Source organism: Hyperolius riggenbachi, chromosome 6, assembly GCF_040937935.1.
Source record: "Hyperolius riggenbachi isolate aHypRig1 chromosome 6, aHypRig1.pri, whole genome shotgun sequence".
NCBI lineage: Eukaryota > Metazoa > Chordata > Amphibia > Anura > Hyperoliidae > Hyperolius > Hyperolius riggenbachi.
This window is the reverse complement of record NC_090651.1, coordinates 107167921-107193879: the sequence shown is the minus strand read 5'-3', so window position 1 is coordinate 107193879 and position 25959 is coordinate 107167921. Positions and strand designations below refer to the sequence as shown.

Below are 25959 nucleotides of genomic sequence, written 5' to 3'. Positions count from 1 at the left end.
AATGGGGCAGGGGGAGAGTTTGGTCTTCGAGCCTGCCCTTGCATATACCTTAAAGTGATGGGGGTGGGCGGTGGTTAGGACTTAAGCCTGCATTAACCCTCAAATTGACAGGGATGGGGGGGCTTCAGGCTTGCCATCTATACTGGGGGGAGGGGGGAACCACCTACGGCAGTGCAGTGATGGGGTGGTAGTGGTAGGTGGTCAGCAGGGCCCCTGTGGTACTTTTGCCCCGGGGCCCTATTGGAGCTAGAACCAACCCTGGCTGTTGCCTTATTAAGTTGCAGGCACAGAACCACTCCAGTGCCTTATAATTTCACTGTATTCTGATAGTACTATTGCATTTCTCTGTTTGTGTGACACTCCACAACCAACTGACTGCCAGAGCTGTGTGCACAATACTGCTGTTGCCTTATTAAGTTGCAGGCACAGATCCACTCCAGTGCATTATGACTGACACCCAGAGGTGTGCATAGTGTGACTTCTGCCTGACTTTGCATCAAGTATGTAATTTTTGGTGAGAGTTTTGGCATAGATCCCCCTCTGACATTCCACAGTCCAGGTGTTAGACCCTTTGAAACAACTTTTTCATCACTTTTGTGGCCAGAAACAGTTTTTGTAGGTTTTAAAATTCAACTGCCCCTTGAAGTCTATGGCGGTTCGCCAGATTCCCCTGTTCAGGAACATTTTCTGAAGTTTGCGTTCGCCGTTCGCAAATGGAAAATTCTTTAGAAACAATAATGTATTTAAACTAGTGGAAAAAAGCACTTATTAAATTAGGCCCTAGACTATGATACATACATTACACTACACCTACATAGACATATGACTATGGCAGGGATTAAAATGTGAGCCCTTCCGACAGTTAAGTGGCAATCCTACACTCTGTACAGCGCTGTGTAAGATGGCAGCGCTAGACAAACATTTAAATACTATTTATTGAAAAGACAGCCTGCCAGCGCTGATCAGCCCACTCTGTTTACTGATAGGAGCTTGCAGTCGTGCAAGTACGAGCTCCCGTCAAATCTCACTCCTCGCAAGATGATGCCATTTGGCGTCCTGGAGGAATAGGAAAACCACTCTGCCACTGCCAATTGGCATTAGTCGGTCGGCAAGTGGTTTTAACATTGCAAAATCGATCGCTCAAAAATTGTGAAAAAGCAATGCATGCACCGCGTTTGAATTTACCGCGAATCGCCGGCAATAACGGCAGTGAGATCATTGCCATATACAGTACTTTACATTCCACTAGCGCTTTTAAAAACACTAGCAATCACTGCGGCAATTAGCGCTAAACAGCCGCTAATCCCCCCCAGTGTGAATAGGTCCTTGAACTGTATAGTTGTTCGGCTTTAAATAAGCAGCACAACTTTAACTGAATCTAAAGAAATATCAGGTTCAAAATATTGTATAATTGCAAATACATAATGTTATTTCCTTATGTCAGTAGCAAAATGGCTCTGTAAGCAAATGAAGTCCATTGAAATGCAATGGTGGCAAATTGCATGAGCGGCTGCTGGATGATTGAGCTTCCCACTGCAATCACTAAGTTATTGTCAGCTCACAACTACAGTATGAATGCAGAATTGACCAAGGCACTTCAGAGAATGAGATCTGTATGGCTAGTACAAGTTTTAAGGCATTCAGCCCTGAAGTCCTTTATGAAATACATTTGTAGCTTGAGTTTTTTTTGTCTGTCCATTCATTATAATAAGTGTCTTTATTCTCTCATAAAGCAGCACCAGCAATGTGCTATAAATACAATATGTCAAACATATTGTCTCACTGCCAGTGCTTAAAATTTAATGTCAGCCCCTTGTATCCAGTAAAACTGTTGGCCTAAAGTATGCAAATGAAAATGTAGGGCTTAAAGGACCACTGTCACGAAAATCTTAACATTTAAAATATATGTAAACATATACAAATACGAAGTATGTTTCTTCCAAAGTTAAATGATCCATAAATTACTTTTCTTCTATGTTTCGGTCACTTTAACTAAGTAGTAGAAATCTGACATTACAGTTGGGTTTTGGGCTAGTCCATCACTCTATAGGGAATTCTCAGCATGACCTTTATTGGGTGCATGAAAAGAGGGCACCAGGAAAAAAGGGCCTGGCTGGATAATGAAATTGCGCCCTAACCACCCCCCTTGGTGGTGCCTAACCCTAACCACCCCCCCAGTGTTGCCTAACTCTTACTGTCCCCTGGGTGGTGTCTAATCATAACCACCCCCCTGGTGGTGCCTTACCCTAACCACTCCCCCTGCAGAAACACCCTTACACAGATAGAAACGATAATATCTTTGATAATGTAAAATCTGTACATTCAAATTAAATAATATCACAAAAACTATAATGTTGTAAGTTTCTAAAACGATAATAAATTTCAAAAACTTTAATGTTGTAATGTTGTTAATGATATTTATCAGGTGCCCTTTTTTCTGCTTTAAGCACCATATTAAAGATAAATGCATTAGAGTTTATGGCCACGCCCTGTTGGTCCACTAGCTGCCGCCCCTCTTTTTTACCGCTTCCCCTTTATTCTCTATAAAGCCACTCCCTGAAAAAGATTTATTCAAAGATGCTGGTCAGCCTGCCTGCTCATCATACACTTTTTTGGCAGTGGACGGAGCAATTGTCATTCACTAAGTGCTTTTGAAAATAAAGAAAACCCTGAGAACTCCCTATGAGGAGATGGGCTAGTCCAAAACCTGTTGGTACTGTAAGATTTCTACTACTTACTGTAAGTGACAGAAGCATAGGAGAAAAGTAATTCATGGCTCATTTTACTCTGGAATAAATGTACTTCTTATTTGTATATGTTTACATGTATTTTACATCTTAAGATTTTCCTGACAGATGTCCTTTAGGACCAAATAAGCCAGCATTATGAGATGCTGAATGAACTTGACAGCGAGAAATATAAACTGATCTTATACATTAATATTTAGTACATTAAAGCAATATGTTTAAAGATTTTTTATTTGATGATAAAAGTACTCTTGATGAGCTTACATTGGCACCAGAACTAGTTTAGTGTGTTCTTCCGCACAAATTTTAACATTTATGGTGCTTAGTTAAATCTTCGTTCAAAGTTTAGTGATGTGCTGTAAATTGTGGCAATGAATCAAAAATTACATTTTGTCAATATATTATAGCCAGGCTAATGAGAGTTGAGGCTTACATTTTTTTTTTGCTGTGGTTTACTGCATGCCCACTGATCTGAAAAGTATATTAAGATCTTTATGCTTATTTGATCACCAGGGCCAGACCGTGATCACATAATTGAATTGCGCTGTACAGCCAGAGTTAGACAAAAAGAGTAATTTAAATGACCATATTTACAAGTGGTGGTGGGAGGAGTGGGTGACAGATGTTCACATATTTAAAGTGGTAATATACTCACAAAAACTAAAATGTCAATACCTTTTCTTTGTTACATAAAAGAACATTTGAAAGCATACACACACATTCCTTGTGCGTAAAAACCTTCGTATTTACTGCAGGAGGCAGGAGAAGCTTGTTTATCTTTGGTAATGCTGGAAAATTTAGTAATTGCAGGCTGAAGCTCTCTGAGGCATGTGCCTTCACTGTGTCCCCTCCTTTTCTGCTGAAGTGACTTAGCTGTTGCCAGAGCAATGTGCCTGCTCTGCAGAGGGAGAGGTCAGAGTGAAGACACATTCCTTATGCCTGGTACACACCATGCAATTTGCTATTGTGTTGAATCCATAATTTCTGACAGGTCTGATCTGATTTTCGTTTTTCTGATCAATTTTGCATATAAAAAAGTTTATCAGAAATCAGATCAAACCCATCATCAGAAATGATCAAAATCTGGTAAGGAATTGCATGTTGTATGCCAGGCAATAAAGCTTCAGGCCAGCTTCAGACAGTGTATTGGCAAGCTTCTCCTATTCTCTGCAGTGAAAATACTATTTTTGCATACAGGGAATATGTGGGAATGCTTTCAAATCTTCAAACAGGGGCGTAGCAATAGGGGGTGCAGAGGTAGCGACCGCATCGGGGCCCTTGGACCAGAGGGGCCCCATAGGGTCCACCCTCTATCACAGTATTAGCTCTCTATTGGTCCTGTGCTGGTAATAAACACTTCTATAGATGCTTTGAATAGTAGTGATCACTAACAAATAGTTCCCCATACCCTTCTTGCAACTCTGACACTGGAGTTTTCCTTGGCAGGTTTTGGTGCGCCATATCAATTGTTCTGCACCATATCAATTGTTATGTATAGAGTGCTTGGGGGGCCCCATGTAAAACTTGCACCGGGGCCCACAGCTCCTTAGCTACGCCACTGTCTTCAAGTCTTTTTTATGTAACTAAGAGTAGTTAGTGAAATTTATATTTTGTTAGTATAATCCCAATATAAAAAGAAAAACAGCCTATGAAAATTCACTAACTGAATCCATGTACTTGGCAATGGTGCAGGGTAGAGTTGGGCCGAACGGTTCGCCTGCGAACTGTTCCATGCGAACTTCAGTGGTTCGCGTTCGCGTCCCGCAGGCGAACCTTTGCGGAAGTTCGGTTCGCCCCATAATGCACATGGAGGGTCAACTTTGACCCTCTACATCACAGTCAGCAGGCCCAGTGTAGCCAATTAGGCTACACTAGCCCCTGGAGCCCCACCCTCCCTTATATAAGGCAGGCAGCGGCGGCCATTACGGTCACTCGTGTGCTGCCTGCGTTAGTGAGAGTAGGGCGAGCTGCTGCAGACTGTCTCTCAGGGAAAGATTAGTTAGGCTTAACTTGTTTCTGTCTGGCTGCATACCTGTTCTGTGAACCCACCACTGCATACCTGTTCTGTGAACCCACCACTGCATACCTGTGCTGTGAACCCACCACTGCATACCTGTGCTGTGAACCCACCACTGCATACCTGTTCAGTGAACCCACCACTGCATACCTGTGCTGTGAACCCACCACTGCATACCTGTTCAGTGAACCTGCCACTGCATACCTGTTCTGTTTAGTGAACCCGCCACTGTATACCTGTTCTGTTTAGTGAACCCGCCACTGTATACCTGTTCAGTGAACCCGCCACTGCATACCTGTTGTTTACAGTGAACCCGCCACTGCATACCTGTTGTGTTCAGTGAACCTGCCACTGCATACCTGTTCTGTTTAGTGAACCCGCCACTGTATACCTGTTCTGTTTAGTGAACCTGCCACTGCATACCTGTTCTGTTCAGTGAACCCGCCACTGTATACCTGTTCAGTGAACCCGCCACTGCATACCTGTTGTGTTCAGTGAACCCACCACTGCATACCTGTTCTGTGAACCCACCACTGCATACCTGTGCTGTGAACCCACCACTGCATACCTGTTCAGTGAACCTGCCACTGCATACCTGTTCTATTCAGTGGACCCGCCACTGTATACCTGTTCATTGAACCCACCACTGCATACCTGTGCTGTGAACCCACCACTGCATACCTGTTCTGTTCAGTGGACCCGCCACTGTATACCTGTTCATTGAACCCACCACTGCATACCTGTGCTGTGAACCCACCACTGCATACCTGTTCTGTGAACCCGCCACTGTATACCTGTTCTGTGAACCCACCACCGCATACCTGTGCTGTGAACCCACCACTGCATACCTGTTCAGTGAACCTGCCACTGCATACCTGTTCTATTCAGTGGACCCGCCACTGTATACCTGTTCATTGAACCCACCACTGCATACCTGTGCTGTGAACCCGCCACTGCATACCTGTTCTGTGAACCCACCACTGCATACCTGTGCTGTGAACCCACCACTGCATACCTGTTCAGTGAACCTGCCACTGCATACCTGTTCTATTCAGTGGACCCGCCACTGTATACCTGTTCATTGAACCCACCACTGCATACCTGTGCTGTGAACCCACCACTGCATACCTGTTCTGGGAACCCACCACTGCATACCTGTTTATTGAACCCGCCACTGCATACCTGTTCTGTTCAGTGGACCCGCCACTGTATACCTGTTCAGTGAACCTGCCACTGCATACCTGTTCTGTTCAGTGGACCCGCCACTGTATACCTGTTCATTGAACCCACCACTGCATACCTGTGCTGTGAACCCACCACTGCATACCTGTTCTGTGAACCCGCCACTGTATACCTGTTCTGTTTAGTGAACCCGCCACTGTATACCTGTTCTGTTTAGTGAACCCGCCACTGTATACCTGTTCTGTTTCGTGTACCCGCCACTGCATACCTGTTCTGTTCAGTGGACCCGCCACTGTATACCTGTTCAGTGAACCCGCCACTGCATACCTGTTCTGTTCAGTGGACCCGCCACTGTATACCTGTTCAGTGAACCCACCACTGCATACCTGTTGTGTTCAGTGAACCTGCCACTGCATACCTGTTCTGTGAACCCGCCACTGTATACCTGTTCTGTTCAGTGGACCCGCCACTGTATACCTGTTCTGTTTAGTGAACCCGCCACTGCATACCTGTTCTGTTCAGTGGACCCGCCACTGTATACCTGTTCATTGAACCCGCCACTGCATACCTGTTCTGTTCAGTGGACCCGCCACTGTATACCTGTTCGGTGAACCCACCACTGCATACCTGTTCTGTTCAGTGGACCCGCCACTGTATACCTGTTCAGTGAACCCGCCACTGCATACCTGTTCTGTTCAGTGGACCCGCCACTGTATACCTGTTCATTGAACCCACCACTGCATACCTGTGCTGTGAACCCACCACTGCATACCTGTTCTGTGAACCCGCCACTGTATACCTGTTCTGTTTAGTGAACCCGCCACTGTATACCTGTTCTGTTTAGTGAACCCGCCACTGTATACCTGTTCAGTGAACCCGCCACTGCATACCTGTTGTGTTCAGTGAACCCGCCACTGCATACCTGTTGTGTTCAGTGAACCTGCCACTGCATACCTGTTCTGTGAACCCGCCACTGTATACCTGTTCTGTTTAGTGAACCCACCACTGTATACCTGTTCTGTTTAGTGAACCCGCCACTGCATACCTGTTCTGTTCAGTGGACCCGCCACTGTATACCTGTTCAGTGAACCCGCCACTGCATACCTGTTGTGTTCAGTGAACCTGCCACTGCATACCTGTTCTGTGGACCCGCCACTGTATACCTGCTCTGTTCAGTGGACCCGCCACTGTATACCTGTTCAGTGAACCCGCCACTGCATACCTGTTCTGTTCAGTGGACCCGCCACTGTATACCTGTTCATTGAACCCACCACTGCATACCTGTGCTGTGAACCCACCACTGCATACCTGTTCTGTGAACCCGCCACTGTATACCTGTTCTGTTTAGTGAACCCGCCACTGTATACCTGTTCTGTTTAGTGAACCCGCCACTGTATACCTGTTCAGTGAACCCGCCACTGCATACCTGTTGTTTACAGTGAACCCGCCACTGCATACCTGTTGTGTTCAGTGAACCTGCCACTGCATACCTGTTCTGTGAACCCGCCACTGTATACCTGTTCTGTTTAGTGAACCCGCCACTGCATACCTGTTCTGTTCAGTGGACCCGCCACTGTATACCTGTTCAGTGAACCCGCCACTGCATACCTGTTGTGTTCAGTGAACCTGCCACTGCATACTTGTTCTGTGAACCTGCCACTGTATACCTGTTCTGTTTAGTGAACCCGCCACTGTATACCTGTTCTGTTTAGTGAACCCGCCACTGCATACCTGTTCTGTTCAGTGAACCCGCCACTGTATACCTGTTCAGTGAACCCGCCACTGCATACCTGTTGTGTTCAGTGAACCTGCCACTGCATACCTGTTCTGTGAACCCGCCACTGTATACCTGTTCTGTTCAGTGAACCCACCGCATCAGTGCGCATAGCTGTGCAGTTAAGTGAACCCACCTACCTACGTGAGTGCACGCAGTGTGATATACCACTCCGTGCATACCCGATATGGACAAAACAGGTAGAGGAAGAGGTAGTGCCAGAGCCAGAGGAAGGCCACACGGCAGATCTGCGCGAGGTCGTGTAAATGTAATTTCGTGTGGACCTGGCCCACAGTACAGTGCTCGGAAGAAGGCACGTCCCATCACCTCCCAAGATTGTCAGGACGTGGTTGAGTATTTAGCGACACAGAACACCTCATCTTGCTCAGCCACCAGCGCTACTACTAGCACCACTTCCGCTGCATTTGACACTTCGCAAGAATTATTTAGTGTTGAAATCACTGATGCACAGCCATTGTTGTTACAGCCAGATGAATTTTCACCAGCTCATATATTTGAGTTACCCGGCAACAGTATGGATGTAACGTGTAAGGAGGATGAAGGACCTACTGATGGTGCATGTTTGGATTTGTCTGAGGCAAGCGAAGCTGGGCAGGATGATTACGATGATGACGATGATAGGGATCCTCTGTATGTTCCCAATAGAGGAGATGAAGGGGGGGACAGTTCAAACTGGGAGTCAGAGAGTAGTAGGAGGAGAGAAATTGCTGAAAGAAGCTGGGGCAGCTCTTCGTCAGAAACAGCTGGTGGCAGAGTCCGGCACCATGTATCGCCACCTATGTACAGCCAGCCAACTTGCCCTTCAGCATCAGCTGCTGAGGTGACGGTCCCCATAGTGCCCACATCCCAGGGTGGCTCAGCGGTGTGGAAATTTTTTAATGTGTGTGCCTCAGATCGGACCAAAGCCATCTGTTCGCTCTGCCAACAAAAATTGAGCCATGGAAAGGCCAACACTCACGTAGGGACAAGTGCCTTACGAAGGCACCTGGAGAAAAGGCAAAAACAGCAATGGGATGGCCACCTGAGCAAAAGCAGCAGCAGCACACAAAAGCAAAGCCACCCTCCTTCTCCTCTTCCTCCTCCATCAGGTGCATTATCTGCTTCTGCCGCTTTCTCCCTTCCACCTTCACAGGCACCCTCCTCCACTCCGCCTCTGCCCTTGAGCAGTTCCTGCTCCTCTGCCCACAGCAGCAGTCAGGTGTCCGTGAAGGAAATGTTTGAGCGGAAGAAGCCAATTTCGGCCAGTCACCCCCTTGCCCGGCGTCTGACAGCTGGCGTGGCGGAACTGTTAGCTCGGCAGCTGTTACCATACCGGCTGGTGGACTGTGAGGCCTTCCGTAAATTTGTGGCCATCGGAACACCGCAGTGGAAGATGCCAGGCCGCACTTATTTTTCGAGAAAGGCCATACCCCAACTGCACCGTGAAGTTGAGAGGCAAGTGGTGTCATCTCTTGCGAAGAGCGTTGGGTCAAGGGTACACCTGACCACGGATGCCTGGTCTGCCAAGCACGGGCAGGGCCGCTACATTACCTACACAGCCCATTGGGTGAACCTGGTGGTGAACGATGACAAGCAGGGCGCAGCGGATCAAATTGTGACACCTCCACGGCTTGCAGGCAGGCCTCCTGCCACCTCCTCTCCTCCTGCTACATGCTCTTCGCTGTCCTCCTCCTCCTTGGCTGAGTGGCAGTTCTCCTCTCCAGCTACACAGCCCCAGCTCCGCAAGGCCTATGCTGCATGCCAGGTAAGACGGTGTCACGCCATCTTAGACATGTCTTGTCTCAAAGCGGAGAGTCACACTGGAGCAGCTCTCCTGGCTGCTCTTAAGAAACAGGTGGATCAGTGGCTGACCCCGCACCACCTGGAGATAGGCAACGTGGTGTGCGACAACGGCAGCAATCTGCTTGCCGCTTTGCATATGGGGAAGCTGACACACATACCCTGCATGGCACATGTCATGAATCTAGTGGTTCAAAGATTTGTGGCAAAGTACCCTGGCTTAGCGAATGTCCTGAAGCAGGCCAGGAAGTTCTGTGGGCATTTGAGGCGGTCTTACACAGCCATGGCACGCTTTGCGGAAATTCAGCGCAAAAACAACATGCCGGTGAGACGCCTCATTTGCGATAGCCCGACTCACTGGAACTCGACCCTGCTCATGTTCTCCCGCCTGCTAGAACAGAAGAAAGCCGTGACCCACTACCTCTACAACTACAGTAGAATGAAACAGTCTGGGAAGATGGGGATGTTCTGGCCCGACAACTGGACACTGATGGAAAATGCAAGCAGGCTCATGCGGCCGTTTGAGGAGGTGACCAACCTGGTGAGCCGCAGTGAGGGCACCATCAGCGACTTAATTCCCTACGCTTACTTCTTGGAGCGTGCTGTGCGTAGAGTGGCGGAAGAAGCTGTGAATGAGCGTGACCAGGAACCGTTACAGCAGGAACAGGCATGGGACCAATTTTCATCAGACCCAGCTGTTTCCTCAACACCTGCGGCAGCACAGAGGGGGGAGGAGGAGGAAGAAAAGAAGTCGTGTGCAGAAGACGAGTCAGACTCAGAGGATGATGAGCAAGGTGTTTCTTTGGGGGAGGAGGAGGAGGAGGAGGAGGAGGGGACAGCGGCAGGAGAACAACCTCAGCAGGCATCGCAAGGGGCTTGTGCTGCTCAACCTTCCCGTGGTATTGTTCGCGGCTGGGGGGAGGAGGTTGACTTACCTGACGTCACTGAGGAAGAGCAAGAGGAGATGGAGGGTACTGGATCTGACTTTGTGCAGATGTCGTCTTTTATGCTGTCCTGCCTGTTGAGGGACCCCCGTATAAAAAACCTCAAGGGGAATGAGCTGTACTGGGTGGCCACACTACTAGACCCTCGGTACAGGCACAAAGTGGCGGACCTGTTACCAACTCACTGGAAGGTGGAAAGGATGCAGCACATGCAGAACCAGCTGTCAACTATGCTTTACAATGCCTTTAAGGGTGATGTGACGGCACAACGCCAGCAAGGTACCACTGCCACTAATCCTCCTCCCGTGTCCACGCAGTCAAAGACAGGACGCTCCAGCGATCTCATGGTGATGTCGGACATGCGGACGTTCTTTAGTCTAACGCCTTGCCGTAGCCCTTCCGGATCCACCCTCCACCAACGCCTGGAATGGCAGGTAGCCGACTACCTGGCCTTAAGTGTGGATGTAGACACTGCTGTGAACAGCGATGAGGAACCCTTGAACTACTGGGTGCGCAGGCTTGACCTGTGGCCAGAGCTGTCCCAATTTGCCATCCAACTTCTCTCTTGCCCTGCCGCAAGCGTCCTGTCAGAAAGGACCTTCAGCGCAGCTGGAGGCATTGTCACAGAGAAGAGAAGTCGCCTAAGTCACAAAAGTGTTAAGTACCTCACCTTTATCAAAATGAATGAGGCATGGATCCTGGAGGGCTGCTGCCCGCCCCAAGACTAAGTCAGTCCCCGCACACACAGCATCTCTGCCTGCACGCCGTGTGACTGGCTGCCTGGCCTGCCCCAAGAAGACTAAGTCGCTCCCAGTCCCTCCACACAGCATGTCTGCCTGCAGGCCGCTTGACTACCTTCTCCGCCACCACCAACAGGGTCCGGGACTCCAGGCGGATTGCTGAATTTTTTAGGCCGCTGCTAGCAGCGGCCGCTGTAATAATTTTTCTGGTGCGTGTACATGACTGCCTAATTTTTCTGGCTGCACTGCGAGCAGCTGCAACAACAAAAGAAAAGGCATGTACATGCGCCCATTCCCCTTCGTGATCATTACCTTGCCGTGGTGAAGGGGCTTGCGTATCACAATGAAGCAATGACCAGCGCCTAGATGAGTGTCTCGGGGGGCACACCCACGATAATAAGGTCGTTGCCTCATTGTGGTCAGACCAAATTTGATCAGCTGGACAGTCACTGTTCTGTCATTCAGCTACATCAGCCAGGCGACCATATGGGCTGTAAAGCCACCAAAACCTGCACTCTCGCCATGGTGCGCACCAGTCCAGCACGGCCGTCACTACACAAACAGCTGTTTGCGGTGCGTTACACAGTGAGTTTGGTGTGTCAGTGTGAAGCAGTACCTTAATTACACTACCTGATTGATGTATACACATGCAAGATGTTTTAAAGCACTTTAGGCCTGTCATTTAGCATTCAATGTGATTTCTGCCCTTAAAACGCTGCTTTGCGTCAAATCCAGATTTTCCCCGGGACTTTTGGCATGTATCCCACTCCGCCATGCCCCCCTCCAGGTGTTAGACCCCTTGAAACATCTTTTCCATCACTTTTGTGGCCAGCATAATTATTTTTTTTTTTCAAAGTTCGCATCCCCATTGAAGTCTATTGCGGTTCGCGAACTTTAACGCGAACCGAACCTTCCGCGGAAGTTCGCGAACCAGGTTCGCGAACCTAAAATCGGAGGTTCGGCCCAACTCTAGTGCAGGGTTCACCCAGTAGGTGAGCCTTCTGTGCCAACTCATTTACTACATTTAAGTATGTATGTAAAACACTTTTTCTGAAATGATTGACAGTGTCATGGATTGGCTGCTCATCCTCACCTGGGGTCTTCAGGAGGTGGATGTGACTTCCTTCCCACTTGTGACAGTAGGCCCTGGGGTAAAGAGATTACCTCAGTTTACATCTTCACCTTGACTCTATATTTTCACAAAAAGCATAATGGACTCTTGTGAAATCCACATTTTTGCAAAAATAAGAACTTTCTTTCAAATATGTTTTCTTATGCCAAATTGCCCATATTCAGTTCACCTTTCCTCCAAAGTTTTCTCCTAGGAGATAATTTTAAAATCTTCTGTTTAAAGTAACTTTTGAGCATTCTTCAATTGAAAAGTAACAAAAAGTAGGTGAAAGTCCAAATTATAATTATTCAGATTCTTATTATTTTCTTGCTTGCCGGTGGCTTGAAAGTGCTACATCTACTCAGAATCAGTCAAATGGGTGGCTTTGCCTTTTAATAAATTTTAGTTTACCCAAAATAGGTTATTCTAAATTTTGGACACGTTTTGCCCTCTACATCATCAACTGGTTTAGCACAGACCCTGTAGAAATTTGTGTGAAAATCTCTCTAAGCTTATCTATATATCTAAAATGCAGTTGTACTGTAATATGCACGATGTGGGCATAGTGTTGCACGCATGTTACAGAAAACATTTAACATACCACTCCTGAATATTTTGACATTTTCAATTTGTGAGAGCACACCTTTAATCTAGCATGAGAGGCTGCACTGCCTATGTATGAACAGCCAGTCAAACTTGTTTTGTTCATTTGAAGGTGCATGGACCTGCTTGAGCTCATGTAAGTGGCCAATGCTGTGTTTCGACAGGGCCCCTAAGAGCCCAGGCCCCTGTGGTCGCAGTGGTTTTGAAAGGCGGTAGTTACTCCACTGCCCACAGCTGTATATTGGGGAAGAAGGTGCACTTTGCAGCTTTTTACTTTAGCTCTGCTTACCCATATTCTGCATAATTGGATACACAGGGATTGCTTCTGGAAGCATCAGACTAGGAAAAATACAGCCAGCCAAAACAGTGTTTTGTTTCAGAAGGATATGGGGAGCTCTTGTCATTGGTGTCCTTCTGAGAGGTAAAGCAAGCAGCTGACTTTGCACAGCAGCCTTCTTCTTTAACGAAAGTGCACTTGGTATAATTTTAAAGAGGATAAAACTTCTGAACAAAATAAAATAAGAATATAACCTATGCCAAGTGCCTAAATGTTTGCAGAAAGTCTCTCTCCAGGATGATGACATTCTATAACATTCTCTTCTGCAAACATTGTTATTTTACAAGATTTAGTTGTATCTGGGGATGTGATGGACATTATTGATCTTTATATACAATCTAATTTGGTTCATGTAATTCAGTTGTTGAGTTCACAACCTCTCAGCAATGATGGCTTCATACTTTTTCTACAAGAGACAATGCTTCATACGGCATAAGATTTATCACTGCCTCTTATCTTTCAGATGCCTGAAATGTGCAGATGCTCCTTGTCAAAAGAGCTGCCCCACCAACCTGGATATCAAGTCATTCATCACAAGCATCGCAAATAAGGTGAGATATCCATATTTAGCCAGAAGACACAGAGACACTTCCATGGGGGAATAATAAAGAAAGAACACAAATGCAGCATGTAATGGGAAATTGTACTAAATGACCCATAATGCTGAATGACAAACAGAGATTTATAAACATGAGTTTCAGATTTAAAATGCTATATTTACTATTAGTGAAACATAGTGATAGATGAGCTCAAGTTATTTTATTATTATTATTATTGATTATAAAGCGCCAACATATTCTGTGGCGCTGTACAAAGTAAGAAAGAAACATGGGGTACATAATAATAATACAGACAATTGTGTACAGTACACCAATATACAAGATACGAAATTAGTGAAAAAATACAAAAAATATACAAAAACAGAGTACAAAATACAGAATTGGTAATGACAGTGATAAAAGTAACATGATGCATAAAATGTATAATGATTTCCAAGACACACAAGTGCAGAGAGCCCTGCCTTTGCGAGCTTACAATCTAAGGGGAATGGGGGGAAACAAGAGGAGGGTTAGTATACAACAAATATATAGAGGCAGTGTGTTTTAGGATACCTAGTAGGAGTGCAATTTGGTCTTAAAGAGAACCTGAACTGAAAATAAAAAGTCAAAATAACTATACACAAGTCATACTTACCTCCTGTGTAGTCTACTTATCAATCTCTTTCCCCTCTCCTGCATCCCATGTGTCCACCGTGATTAATGGAATTTTCCATCCTCCATTTTAAAAATGGCCATTACCCCATAACAGCTTCCTGGTCAGCACACTGTTAAACTGTAATATCACCCACATGAACCATAGGGAAACATGGACATTACCTGGCACATCAGTTGTAACTGACAGCTACTGATATATAACTGACAGCAACTGGTATATTTCAGTTCTAACAAAATATTGTCAGAACTGGATGAGATCATTGTAAGAAAAAAATGGTGAGCTTCTGAGAGGAACTGACAGTGAGGTTAGTATGTAATATTCATTTTCAGCTACATCATGTGTTTATTTTAAATAATTTTACGCGCTTCAGGTTCCCTTTAAAGTGGAATATAACCCTGCATTTCAACTTTGCTCTAAAACATTATTTACAGCATACAAGTGAGGAATGTGACACATTCTCTGACTGTGCAGGAGCTGCTGGAGACAGAGATACTGAAAGCTTGTCTCCCCTGAAAAACAGCAACAAATAAAACCAGTTATTAATAAAATGCAAAGTCAGCTCACAAAGCAAAAAACTGTACTTTTAGAAACCAATAACTTCTAAATGAATAATAATACTTATGCACAAATGCAAATATGATAACCGTATGACATATAAAAAGTAGGTAAACATGTTTTTATTGAATATTATGTCAGGGTTTTAAACCACTTTAAGACAAAGGGAAGTGGCTTAAGGTCGCGCATATGCTTGTCGGAACAAATGAGTTTTTAGAGACCGTTAAAGGTAACAAAGGTTGGCGAGTGACAGATGTGTTGTGGGAGGACATTCCAGAGGAGGGGTGGAGCGCGTGCAAAATCTTGTAAACGTGAATGTGAGGAGGTAATTCTAGAGGAGGACAACAGAAGATCATGTGCAGATCTGAGATTGAGATTGGGTTTGTATCTGGAAATTAGTGAGGATATGTATATTTTGACAATTAAATAGTTACTTTTAGGGATGATAGTAATTTGGTAATTACCATTACGTGAAATTTGGCGTAAAATTTCGCAAATGCGGCCACACATAATTACTATTTGGAAATTCAATAGATTTTGTGTAATCCATTCATAATTTCTCGTAATTGCGCATAATTTTATGCAGACTTTAATGGTTAATAGCAAATCCTTCAAACATGCTATAGTCCCCAAAATGACTATGTTCCATAAAGGGAAAAGTGGGTAGAAGTAAAAAAAAAAAAAAAAAAAAAAAAAAGGGGAGACCTTGTAGTTTTTGAGAAAGAAATTCAAAGGAATAAGAGTTTTGAAACTCTGTGGAATGGCACAAAAACATTTTTTCTTTGAAATGTTAAATAATTTTTTTTTCAAAAACTGAAAGGTTTTTTTTTTGTTGCCATTTTTCCACTATTTCCCGTAACAGACGTAGCAATTTTAATGACAAAAGCATGTATGGGGACATGTTTGGGGACTTTTCTATTAACCATTAAATTTGGCACAAAATTACGCACATGGCCGGCCTTTGACCTGAGTGACCAGAGCGGTCGCTCAGGGTGCCGGCTTCCTGGGGGGCGCACGTGCATTCATCTACTCTGGACTGGCCCTGGCTGCATTACAACCTGGCTGCGGGCTCCGAGTCCGCCTGTGGCTGCTGCGAGTAGCTCTACATCTGCGCCTCTGGTCCCGCTAAGGGTTATGGGGGAGAAGACTCCAGGAACCTGCTGCTGCCTCTTGCGGGGTGTGTATGAGCCGTGCGTGCCAGTAGTGCCGCCCCTCGCTCACAGGGGATGTATGATTGGATGGCTCAACCTTCTTCAGTGGGAGCTGCGCTGCCTCAAATCAGAAACTTGTCACTTCTGAGTCCTGGCCATCTTTTGTCCCCAGCTACACAGTGGACAAGTCAAGTTTCCCAACTACCTCCCGTTTGGGGAAAGGGGGGGGGGCAGTCAGGGGTGCATATATATATATATATATATATATATATATATATATATATATATATATATATATATATATAATATATGTACTAAAGGGGCTCTGCCTATATACACTATTTATCTGCCTAGCCCAGTGATGGCTAACCCATGATGCATTGGCAGAGGCATGATGGGATTTGCAGTTTTGTCACAGGTGGAGTGCCATCAGTGTAGCCTATATACAGTACACTAAAAGCTGGATCTGCCTATATATACACTAAAAGAAGGGGGATTTGCCTATATACACTAAAGGATTGGGGGATCTGCCTATATAGACTATCTGCCTAGCCTATATACACTAAAAGTGGATCTGTCTATATACACTAAAGGGGGGATCTGCCTATATACACTTAAAGGGGGAATATCTACCTTGATACACTAAAATGGGTATCTGACTATATACTAATGAGGGGGATTTTGATAGCACTTTTTCACCAACTCTGAAGTACTTTTTCAATTGTAAAATGCTGAAAAGTTATTTTAAAGCGAAGATGAAAATTATCCCCTAGGAGATTAGGAGATAACTCAGGAGAAAAGGTGAATTGCATATGGGTCTGTGTGTGTGTGTGCGTGCGTGTGTGCATGCATGCGTGCGTGCGCGTGTGTGTGTGCATGAAAAGGATGAATGGGGGGGCACCAAAATCTGGGTCCGCTCAGGGCGCTGTATAATCTAAGGCCGGCCCTGATTACGCACAATCACACATAAGTGTACCTAATTGTGAAATTTCCGATAATGGTTACTAACAAACTTAACTATGATTTTTCTTGAAATTTTGCATTATGATTTTTGCATTGTAATTGCAAATTTTGGTGCAAAATTATGATTAAGCGAAATTTGTGCTCATTACTATTTATCTTACTGTAGAACAATGAGTGGAGTCAACGAATTTGTACAAGCTCAGTGTATGTGAAGAGACGGTGTCATTTTTTTCTTCCTCTTATTTCATAAAAAGTAAATACTACATGTTTTAAATACAATAAACAGATCTAAATTTCATAGTCACAATTCTATAGGCATAAGCAGAGCTCAGCTAAAGTTAGTCTGTGAGAGCCCTAAATCCTCTCCAAAGTCCAAGGATTTCATTTTCCCACTGGATCACTGGCATACAGTATTGCTTATAAAGATTATTATTATTTTTATTTTTTTTGTAACACTGTTTTTTTTATTGAACACTCATAATGGTACACAAAGACCGTGAAGAGAATGACAGCTAGTAGGCAGATAATACAAATTTTCAGATTCAGTGGTCAAACGACCATAAGATAACAGGATCTTCAGCCAGTCTTCATGTGACTCGTACATTTATCCAATCACACATAAGTGTACCTAATTGTGGACAGACCAGACTCATATGCCATAATGCTCCTTCTGGACTTCAGCTCGGCCTTCAATAGCATTAGCCCCCGGATACTGCATAACAACCTTGTAGACCTTGATGTTCACCCCACCCTTCGCTGCTGGATCATGGACTTCCTAACGGGCAGGTCCCAAATTGTAAAGCTGGGCAACATCTCGTCCAGGCCAAGAACCACTAACACTGGAGCCCCTCAAGGTTGTGTCCTGTCACCTTTCCTGTTCTCGCTCTATACTAACAATTGTATATCCATGACCAACTCCGTTAAGGTAATCAAATTCGCCGACGATACCACCATTGTTGGCCTCATTAACAAAAACGACGAGCGGGCTTACAGGCAGGAGGTGGACAGGATCTGCCACTGGTGCCAGGAGAACAAGCTGGTTCTCAACACTACCAAAACTGTTGAGATGCTCATTGACTTCAGAAGGCAGAGCACCAGCCCCGGCCCGATCTACATAGATGCATCCGAAGTTGAAAGAGTACCCAACGTTCGCCTCCTGGGCACAACAATCTCAGACGACCTGAACTGGAAGGCGAACACTATCTTAACCCAAAAGAAGGCCCAGCAGAGGCTGTTCTTCCTGCGTCAATTAAAGAAGTTCGGCATGGCCCAAGAACTTCTTAAGTCCTTCTACTCTGCCACTATCGAGTCGGTCCTCTGCTCCTCCATCCTCGTCTGGTATACTGGTGCCTCGGCCGACGACAGATACAAACTACAGAGGGTCATCAGAACAGCGGAGAAAATAATTGGAAAGCCCCTCCCCCCACTGGAGCTCATTCACAACTCCAGGATGGGCTCCAGAGCAAAGAAGATCGCCAATGATCCATCACATCCAGGTCATCGTTTCTTTACATGGCTACCATCGGGCCGGAGGTTTCGTGCAATCCACACCAAAACAACGAGACACAGAGACACTTTCTTCCCCACAGCGGTGAGACTCTTAAACTCCAACTAAGCCCTCCCTCCCCAAGGTTGCATCTTTTCTTTCTAGCTGCTGAGCCCATGTTACTGAAAGTGTTATTTTAACTCTATGTAAAAGTCTGTTCTTTCTGTCCTTCATTGTTACTCCTCTTTTTGTTTCTCTTTGCACTGTTACTGTTACGGCTACCAAGGCAATGTCTGCCTTTATCTCGCACTGTCCTTTTCTCACTGTCTTTCTACTGCTGCAATTCAATGCTATTGCCAAATTTTTCTGTGCCTGTTTTGTTGCCTGTTTTGTTGCTAAAACCAATTCCGGGCATGACCCAGTCGTGCTTGGCGAAATAAAAGGATTCTGATTCTGATTCTGATAGTGGGTGCCCACTAGTAGTGAAATGATAGTCTTGAGGGAGTAGACAGAGTTGCATAGGGAGGAGAAGGGAAGGGGGAGTGGTTGGGGAAGGGGGAGTGGTTGGGGAGGGGGGGTGAGGTGGGAGAGGGGATATGGGGAAGGAATAAGGGGAGGTAGATTATGTCTATAGTTAATGGTCAACCAGTAAAAAAAACACAGAATAAAAGAACAAGATTAAGGAACTAATGAACAACAGGTCTAAGTGAGTCACGATGGTCAGGGAACCTGTATAACAGCTTTAGATGTTATCTCAGAGGAGGTTAAGGCTATTTGAAGTTAAAAGGGAGGGAGGGCCTAAAAAAGAGTGAATAAAACGAATCCCTTGGAGGGGCATAGAGTATAGATTTTGGTAGTTAGAGTTCTGATCAGTTTCAGGGAGGGATGAATGACCGGTGTCCCTTTTCAAGGAGGTATGTAGTCTGAGGAATTAAAAGTCCATGGATCCTAGACCTTGTGGAATCTATCCTCAGAGTAGCTGTAATTTTTTCCATAGTTTTATACCATGTAATTTTGGTTTTTACCTCTGAAATTGTAGGTGGGGCTATCTGTTTCCATGCAGCTGCTATGGAGAGTCTGGTGGCTGTCAATATGTGGGTAATTAATTGCATTGAGTGTGAGGGAACACCAGATAGGGTATTTCCCAATAACATATAAAGGGGGTCATGAGGAAGTGGAATATCAGTGACGGAGAGTATCAGAGATTGGGTGTCTGTCCATAGTGTATTGATTAGAGGGCAGAACCAAAAAATATGGGCAAGGGTGCCTTTGTGTCCACACCCTCTCCAGCATAAATCAGAAGGTCCATTATATATTCTGGAGAGTCTATCTGGGGTTAAATACCAATGATAGAGGATCTTATATATATTTTCTTTTATCTGTACACATATAGAACTATGTTTAGCGTTCTCCCATATGTCCATCCAATCCTCTTAGGTAATAGAGGTGGATAAGGTAGATTCCCATTTGGTCATATAAGGATGGGAGGGGGTGAGTGAGTTTGATTTGGTATGTAAAAGGGAATACATTTGTGATATCAGACCCTTTTGGTGTCCTCTAAAGTCGCATAGAAGTTCAAATTGTGTCCAGGAGGGAGTTACAGTAGCCCCTTTAGTAGTTCGTTGGAGAAAGTGTTTGATCTGGTAGTATTCTAGGTATATTTGAGGAGAAAACAAAATCCTTTCTTCTAGTGTTGTTTTATCCCAAATTTTACCCGTCAGTTGGTTAATCCAATCTTTAAGGTTAAAATAGCCTAGGTTGAACCAGTGAGCCATAAATTGTTTTGAGGTTCCAGGAGGAAAAGACGGATTTCCCAGTATTGGGAAGAGCGGGGAAGGAGTGGATCTAAGACGGGCAGCTATTACAGTGTTCCTCTATATATGAGTAGAGAAGGATATGGTGGGTAGTGTATTGGTGGAGGGGGGGGGGGGGTTTGGGGGGGATGTTGACCAAATAAGTGAAGCTAAGGAGGTTGGTAGGATACTTTTGGCTTCTATTAGGCCCCATTTGGTATATACTCTTGGACTAGTCCATTCAGTTAGCTGTCTGAAATGAGTAGCTTGGTAGTAAAATTTCAAGTGGGGAACACCCAGTCCTCCCGATTCTCGTGGGGATAGAAGGATTGACTTATGAACTCTGGGGTGCTTGTGGTTCTTGTCCTGATTTAGTTTAAAACCTGAGAAAGATTCATATTCTTTTATAGTGGAGTGTAGTGTCGGGAGAGAGATAAGAGGTTGTGTGATTGTAAGTAGGACATCGTCCGCAAATAAAGATATCTTGTGTTCATGGCTGCCTTGGTGGACCCCATGTATATTTGGATTCAGTCTGATTGCTGAGGCTAAAGGTTTGATGCTTATGGCAAATAATAGGGGGGAGAGGGCACATCCTTGACGGGTGCCATTCTGTATTAGAAGGGGTTGTATGGGGGCAAAAGGAAGTTTGATTGAAGTGGATGGGGTAGAGTATAGATATTTAAGTAAGGTAAGGAAGGGTCCCCTAAAACCTTGGTGTTCCAATACCCTGAATAGAAAAGGCCAAGATAGTCTATCAAAGGCCTTCTCTGCATCCAAACTTAGGAGCAGAGAAGGCCTCCCACTTTGACTCATGAGTGAAATAAGATTTATAGCTTTTCTGGTATTATCCCCAGCTTGGCGCCCTAGAATAAATCCCACTTGGTCGTTGTTAATCAGCGTAGTTAGGATAGGATTTAGGCGATTAGCCATAACCTTTGTTATAATTTTCAGATCTGAATTTAGAAGAAAGATGGGTCGGTAGCTTTGAGGGAGTTGGGAATCTTTCTCTTCTTTAGGTATTACTGTGAGTAGAGAGGCTAAAATGGTGGAGGGGGGTTGGTCTCCTTGGAGTATATTGTTCGCCAGTTTGACTAAGTGTGGGATTAATTAAGTTTTAAATGTTTTATAGTATGAGTAGGGGAGGCCGTCTGGTCCAGGACTTTTAGAGGAGGGAAGAAGCTTTAGGACTTCAAGGATTTCAGTGTCTGAAATTGGGGCATTGAGTAGGGTAAGTTGATCCTCTGTAAGGGTTGGGAGGTTGAGTTGAGAGAGGAATGCATCAAGTTTAGGAAAGAAGGAGGGTTTCTTGGATAGGTCTGGTAAGCTATACAATTGGGAGTAGTAATCAGAAAAAATCTGAGCAATTTTCTGTGGGTCGTAGTGTACTATACCCTCTGAGTCTTTCATGGAGTAAATCAGTTGCTGGGAGGATTTGGGGTTCAGTTTTCGGGCTAATATGGTGTGAGGTTTGTTTCCCCTCTCGAAAAAAAGCTGTCTAGACCACCTCTTCTCGAGTTGGAGGGTTTGTAGGGAACGTATTTCTAATTTTAAGTTTTGTACTGTAGTAAAGTGTTCCTGTGTGGGTGATGTTTTATAGGTTGATTGAGCCTTGGTTAGATTGGTGTGGAGGGTAAGGAGTTTTTGAGAGGAGAGTCTTTTCCTCCTGGAACCTTCGGCAATAAACAATCCCCGTATAAATGCTTTATGTAATTCCCACAAGATGCCATGGGAACATACAGTAGTACTATTTATGTTAAAAAATGACCACAGTTCCTCACTAAGCTCTTTAGCAAAGGGTTTATTTCGTATAAGGGCCTCAAGTCTCCAATTTAAAGGCTTATGGGGTCTGCGTAACCAATTTAGCTGTAGTATAACACTCTGGTGGTCTGACCAAGCCATTGGCAGTATTTCTGATTTGTCTAATAAGGGTAGTAGGGTGGGGTTGGCAAAGAAATAGTCCAGACGAGAGTGAGAGGCATGGGGGGGGAGAAAAAAGTGTATTCAATAGATTTAGGATTGGAGATTCACCACAAATCTAATAAAGTATGTTTTCTCATAAGTGCTCTGAACTTACGGGAATTGCGGTCATGGTTACCTTGTGAGGAGGAATTTTTGACAGAGCTTCTGTCGTTAACAGCTGAGAATGCCAGATTAAAATCTCCCCCCAGTATTAGCATGCCATTTTTTAATTTTTGAAGTTTATCCAGAAAGGAGGATAAGTAAGAAGTTTGCTCCTTATTGGGGATATATACGTTTGCCAAAGTAATAGGTTTGCCTGCTAGAGATCCAATAAGTATAAGGTAATGACCACCTGGGTCACATATGGATCTAGTGATCTGGAGGGGTAGATTTGATCTGAACATAGTAGCAACCCCTGCCCGTTTAGTAGGAGCGGAAGCCAATATACCTTAGAATAGAGCTTGTCTCCAAGTCTGATGGGGTCTTGATGTCGGAGGTGAGTTTCCTGGAGCATAGCAATATCTATGTCCAATCTTTTAAGATCTTTTAGTAAGGATAGTCTTTTCTGAGATATATTTAGGCCCTTTGCATTTAGTGTCAATAACTTAACCATAATCTATAGCAATAGGAAACATAATTAGAGTATATGTAGCAGGATCTGACCATCGTGACTCATAGTAAACAAGAAAAATAAAAAATATGAACCATAACTAAACATACTTCCATTACAGCGGTAAGAACATATCGATAGAGAGAAATGTTGGTTGATAGGGAGGTAGGGAGCTTATGCCACTGAAAAATAAGTGGCCATAGGTAGCGGCAGCTAGGAAAGGCTGCCTGGGTGAGGAAGCTTTCGGGGTTGCCAGGCTCCAAAATAGCCAGACAAGCCCAAAGGCAATCCTCCTGAGGTGCATGTGGAAGTCCTGGGGGGAGGGGGGGGGGCAGCCCAGGGACCGGAGTCCCAGTGTCCATATCTTTGAAAGCCGGGAGCAGCAATGTGGTTATGGGTAGGGTAGTGGTAGGTTCAGACTACCATGTTAGAGCCTCAGAAGCTGCTGTGATAAGTGGAGGATCCCTCTGTTGGAGAGTAAAGGGGGTATAATAAAGAGTTCAGCTGGGCAAGGTTTCCATATCATCTTGGATTTGGGTGTATGTGAGGCTTCGTACAGGGACGCGAGTCCAGTCCGAGATATGACGTGCCTTCCTGGGGGGTGAAGAAGTGGAAGGAGATCTGGGGTTTTGAGCCACCTGTAAAGTTGGGAGTTTGAGTCCCATCTGCTTAAGAAAGAGGGGGCATCATCAATATCTGTTAGGGTGAAGGTCAGCCTCTGGCGGTTAACAGTGAGACGAAAGGGGAAGCCCCATTTGTAGGGGATGGCGGCCTCTCGTAGGAGCTGTGTGACCGGTTTCAGAGCTCTGCGTTTTGCCAGGGTGATAAGAGATAAGTCATTATAAATGTGAATCTCATCTCCCTTAAAAGTGAGAGAGGGAACTTTGCGCAATGCTTGTATCAGGGCCTCTTTAGCTTCATAATAGTGCATCCGGACCATAATGTCCTTGGGCCTCTGATTGTGAGGCTGACGCTCTCCTAGAGATCTGTGAGCTCTGTCCATGTGCCATAACTCATCTGGAAAGTCTGTCACAAGTGATTTGAATAGTTCCATTAAGTGTGGCTTGATCTGTTCAGGTTTAACTGACATGGAGACCCCTTTTACCCTCAGATTCTGCCTTCTTTCCCTGTTCTCAAAGTCCTCCTGTGTAGTGCGAATTGCTTTAAGGTCTGACTGTATTATGGTCTGTTCATCCTCAATGGCGGACTGTTTCTGAGAGAAAGGGATTGCTTTATCCTCCAGGGTGCTGGTGCGCTCCCCCAGGCTTGTTATGTCGGCCTTAATGTATTTTAGTGCGGAGAGATAGGTTTTGTAGAGAGTCATGTATGGCCTTACAGTGTCTGTCTAGAGTGGACTCTAGGAAAGCAGCGGTGATCGGAGCAGTGCCCGGGCTTATACTGGCCTGTGGGGAGTTGTCAGCGTGGTCTAGCTGATCGGCGCCATCTTGTTTGTTCGCAGGGCGGAGAAAGCGATCCATCGTGCCTGGAGCCTGTGGCGTTTTGGATTGTCCCTTAGTGGCCATCAGGTACAGGAGACCATGGGGTGTCTGGTCCGGCTTGAGCCGTGCGGATCTGCAGCGTAGGGAAGCGGAGAACGGCTCTTCTGAAGGAGCGGTGGGCTGGAGCTCAGAGCCTAGGCTGCCATCTCCGTGATGTCGCGCATGCGCCTCTGCTTATAAAGATTATTTACAAGATTATTTACATATTCAGTCTCTGAGAGCTTATCAGCCACCTAATAGATAAAACAAATTAGAATTACTAAAGATGCCCGTACACTATTTCAATTTTCCCAGCAGATTTGATCATTAAGATCGAATCTGCCAAAGATCGATGCCGCAATGTGGCCGTCTGATCGTAATTTTCTTTGTTCCCAGTCCAAAATGAATCAATAGAAGCTATTGATCACACAGGCTAGGAAGATCTCTTTTGAAAGGTGGTGGTCAGGTGCGCAGTGATAGCCGTGTTTGATTTTGGGATGACAGTCTACTGGCCACCACCAGTCTCCCCCTGTAGAAATGTGCTCTTCCTGGACCCATGACAAGTGTTGCAGTGGAGCTCACACTCACCTATCTGCTGGCACACTACTCCTGGGTCTTGTGTCTTCTCTCTATTTCCACTAGTGCACCTTTACCCTTTGACTAGATGCCGTGTACATGGTCACGTAAAGTATGTGCCACTGAGTTAACTAAGTTACAGGGTACAGGTGCCCAGCAGCAGTGGAGCAAGGACACAGGAGAAACATGCCAATGGACAGCTCTTCTGCCAACACTCTGCATGGTCCAAGGATAGCACATTTTACATGTGGGAGATCAGGAGACCAAACAGGTGGTTGGCGCTCCACAGATTTTTATAGATTTCATGCTATAATCAGATTTTAATCAGGTATATACAGTATGTGATGGTCAAATCTGGTGGTCATCAATAAGCTTATGGCAAACTGAAAGAGACACTGAAGCGAAAAAAAAAATATGATATAGTGAATTGGTTGTGTACTATGAATATAATTACTAGAAGATTAGCAGCAAAGAAAATATTCTCATACTTTTATTTTCAGGTATATAGTGTTTTTTCTAACATTGCATCATTCTATAATATTTGCACATTACACAACACTCAGCATTCAAAATGAGTCTTTCAGAGCAGTCTGTGAAGTAATGACCTCTCCTCTAGCAGAGGAAACTTAAATAGTGCAGGAACAGTTGAGATAATAAAAGTCAGATAACAGCCCTCTCCACCACTAACTTAGTCGGAGAGCTTAATGGCTTGTTTGCATAGAGATAACAACTGGAGTTTCTCAACTCTTCCTGTACTGGAAACAATTACACTGATGTATCTGATCTTAATGTTTTATTTCTTAGCTGTGCTACACATACAAATCATAATATCATCATTTTTTTTCGCTTCAGTGTCTCTTTAAGACAAGAGATTGCATGCAGTCCATTAATAACTAGAAATGAAGTTGTGGAAAAAGA

At 44.9% G+C, this 25959-nt stretch overlaps 1 protein-coding gene across 4 annotated transcripts in view; it reads left to right on the top strand.

Moving 5' to 3' along the window:
- DPYD (dihydropyrimidine dehydrogenase) overlaps window positions 1-25959 on the top strand; it is a 1875594-nt gene that overhangs the window by 539991 nt on the left and 1309644 nt on the right. For all 4 annotated transcript variants that reach the window (XM_068239758.1, XM_068239759.1, XM_068239760.1 and 1 more), the window contains exon 4: window positions 13719-13806. In XM_068239758.1, the coding sequence (XP_068095859.1) occupies window positions 13719-13806 (88 nt within the window). The remainder of the gene's footprint in view (window positions 1-13718; window positions 13807-25959) is intronic.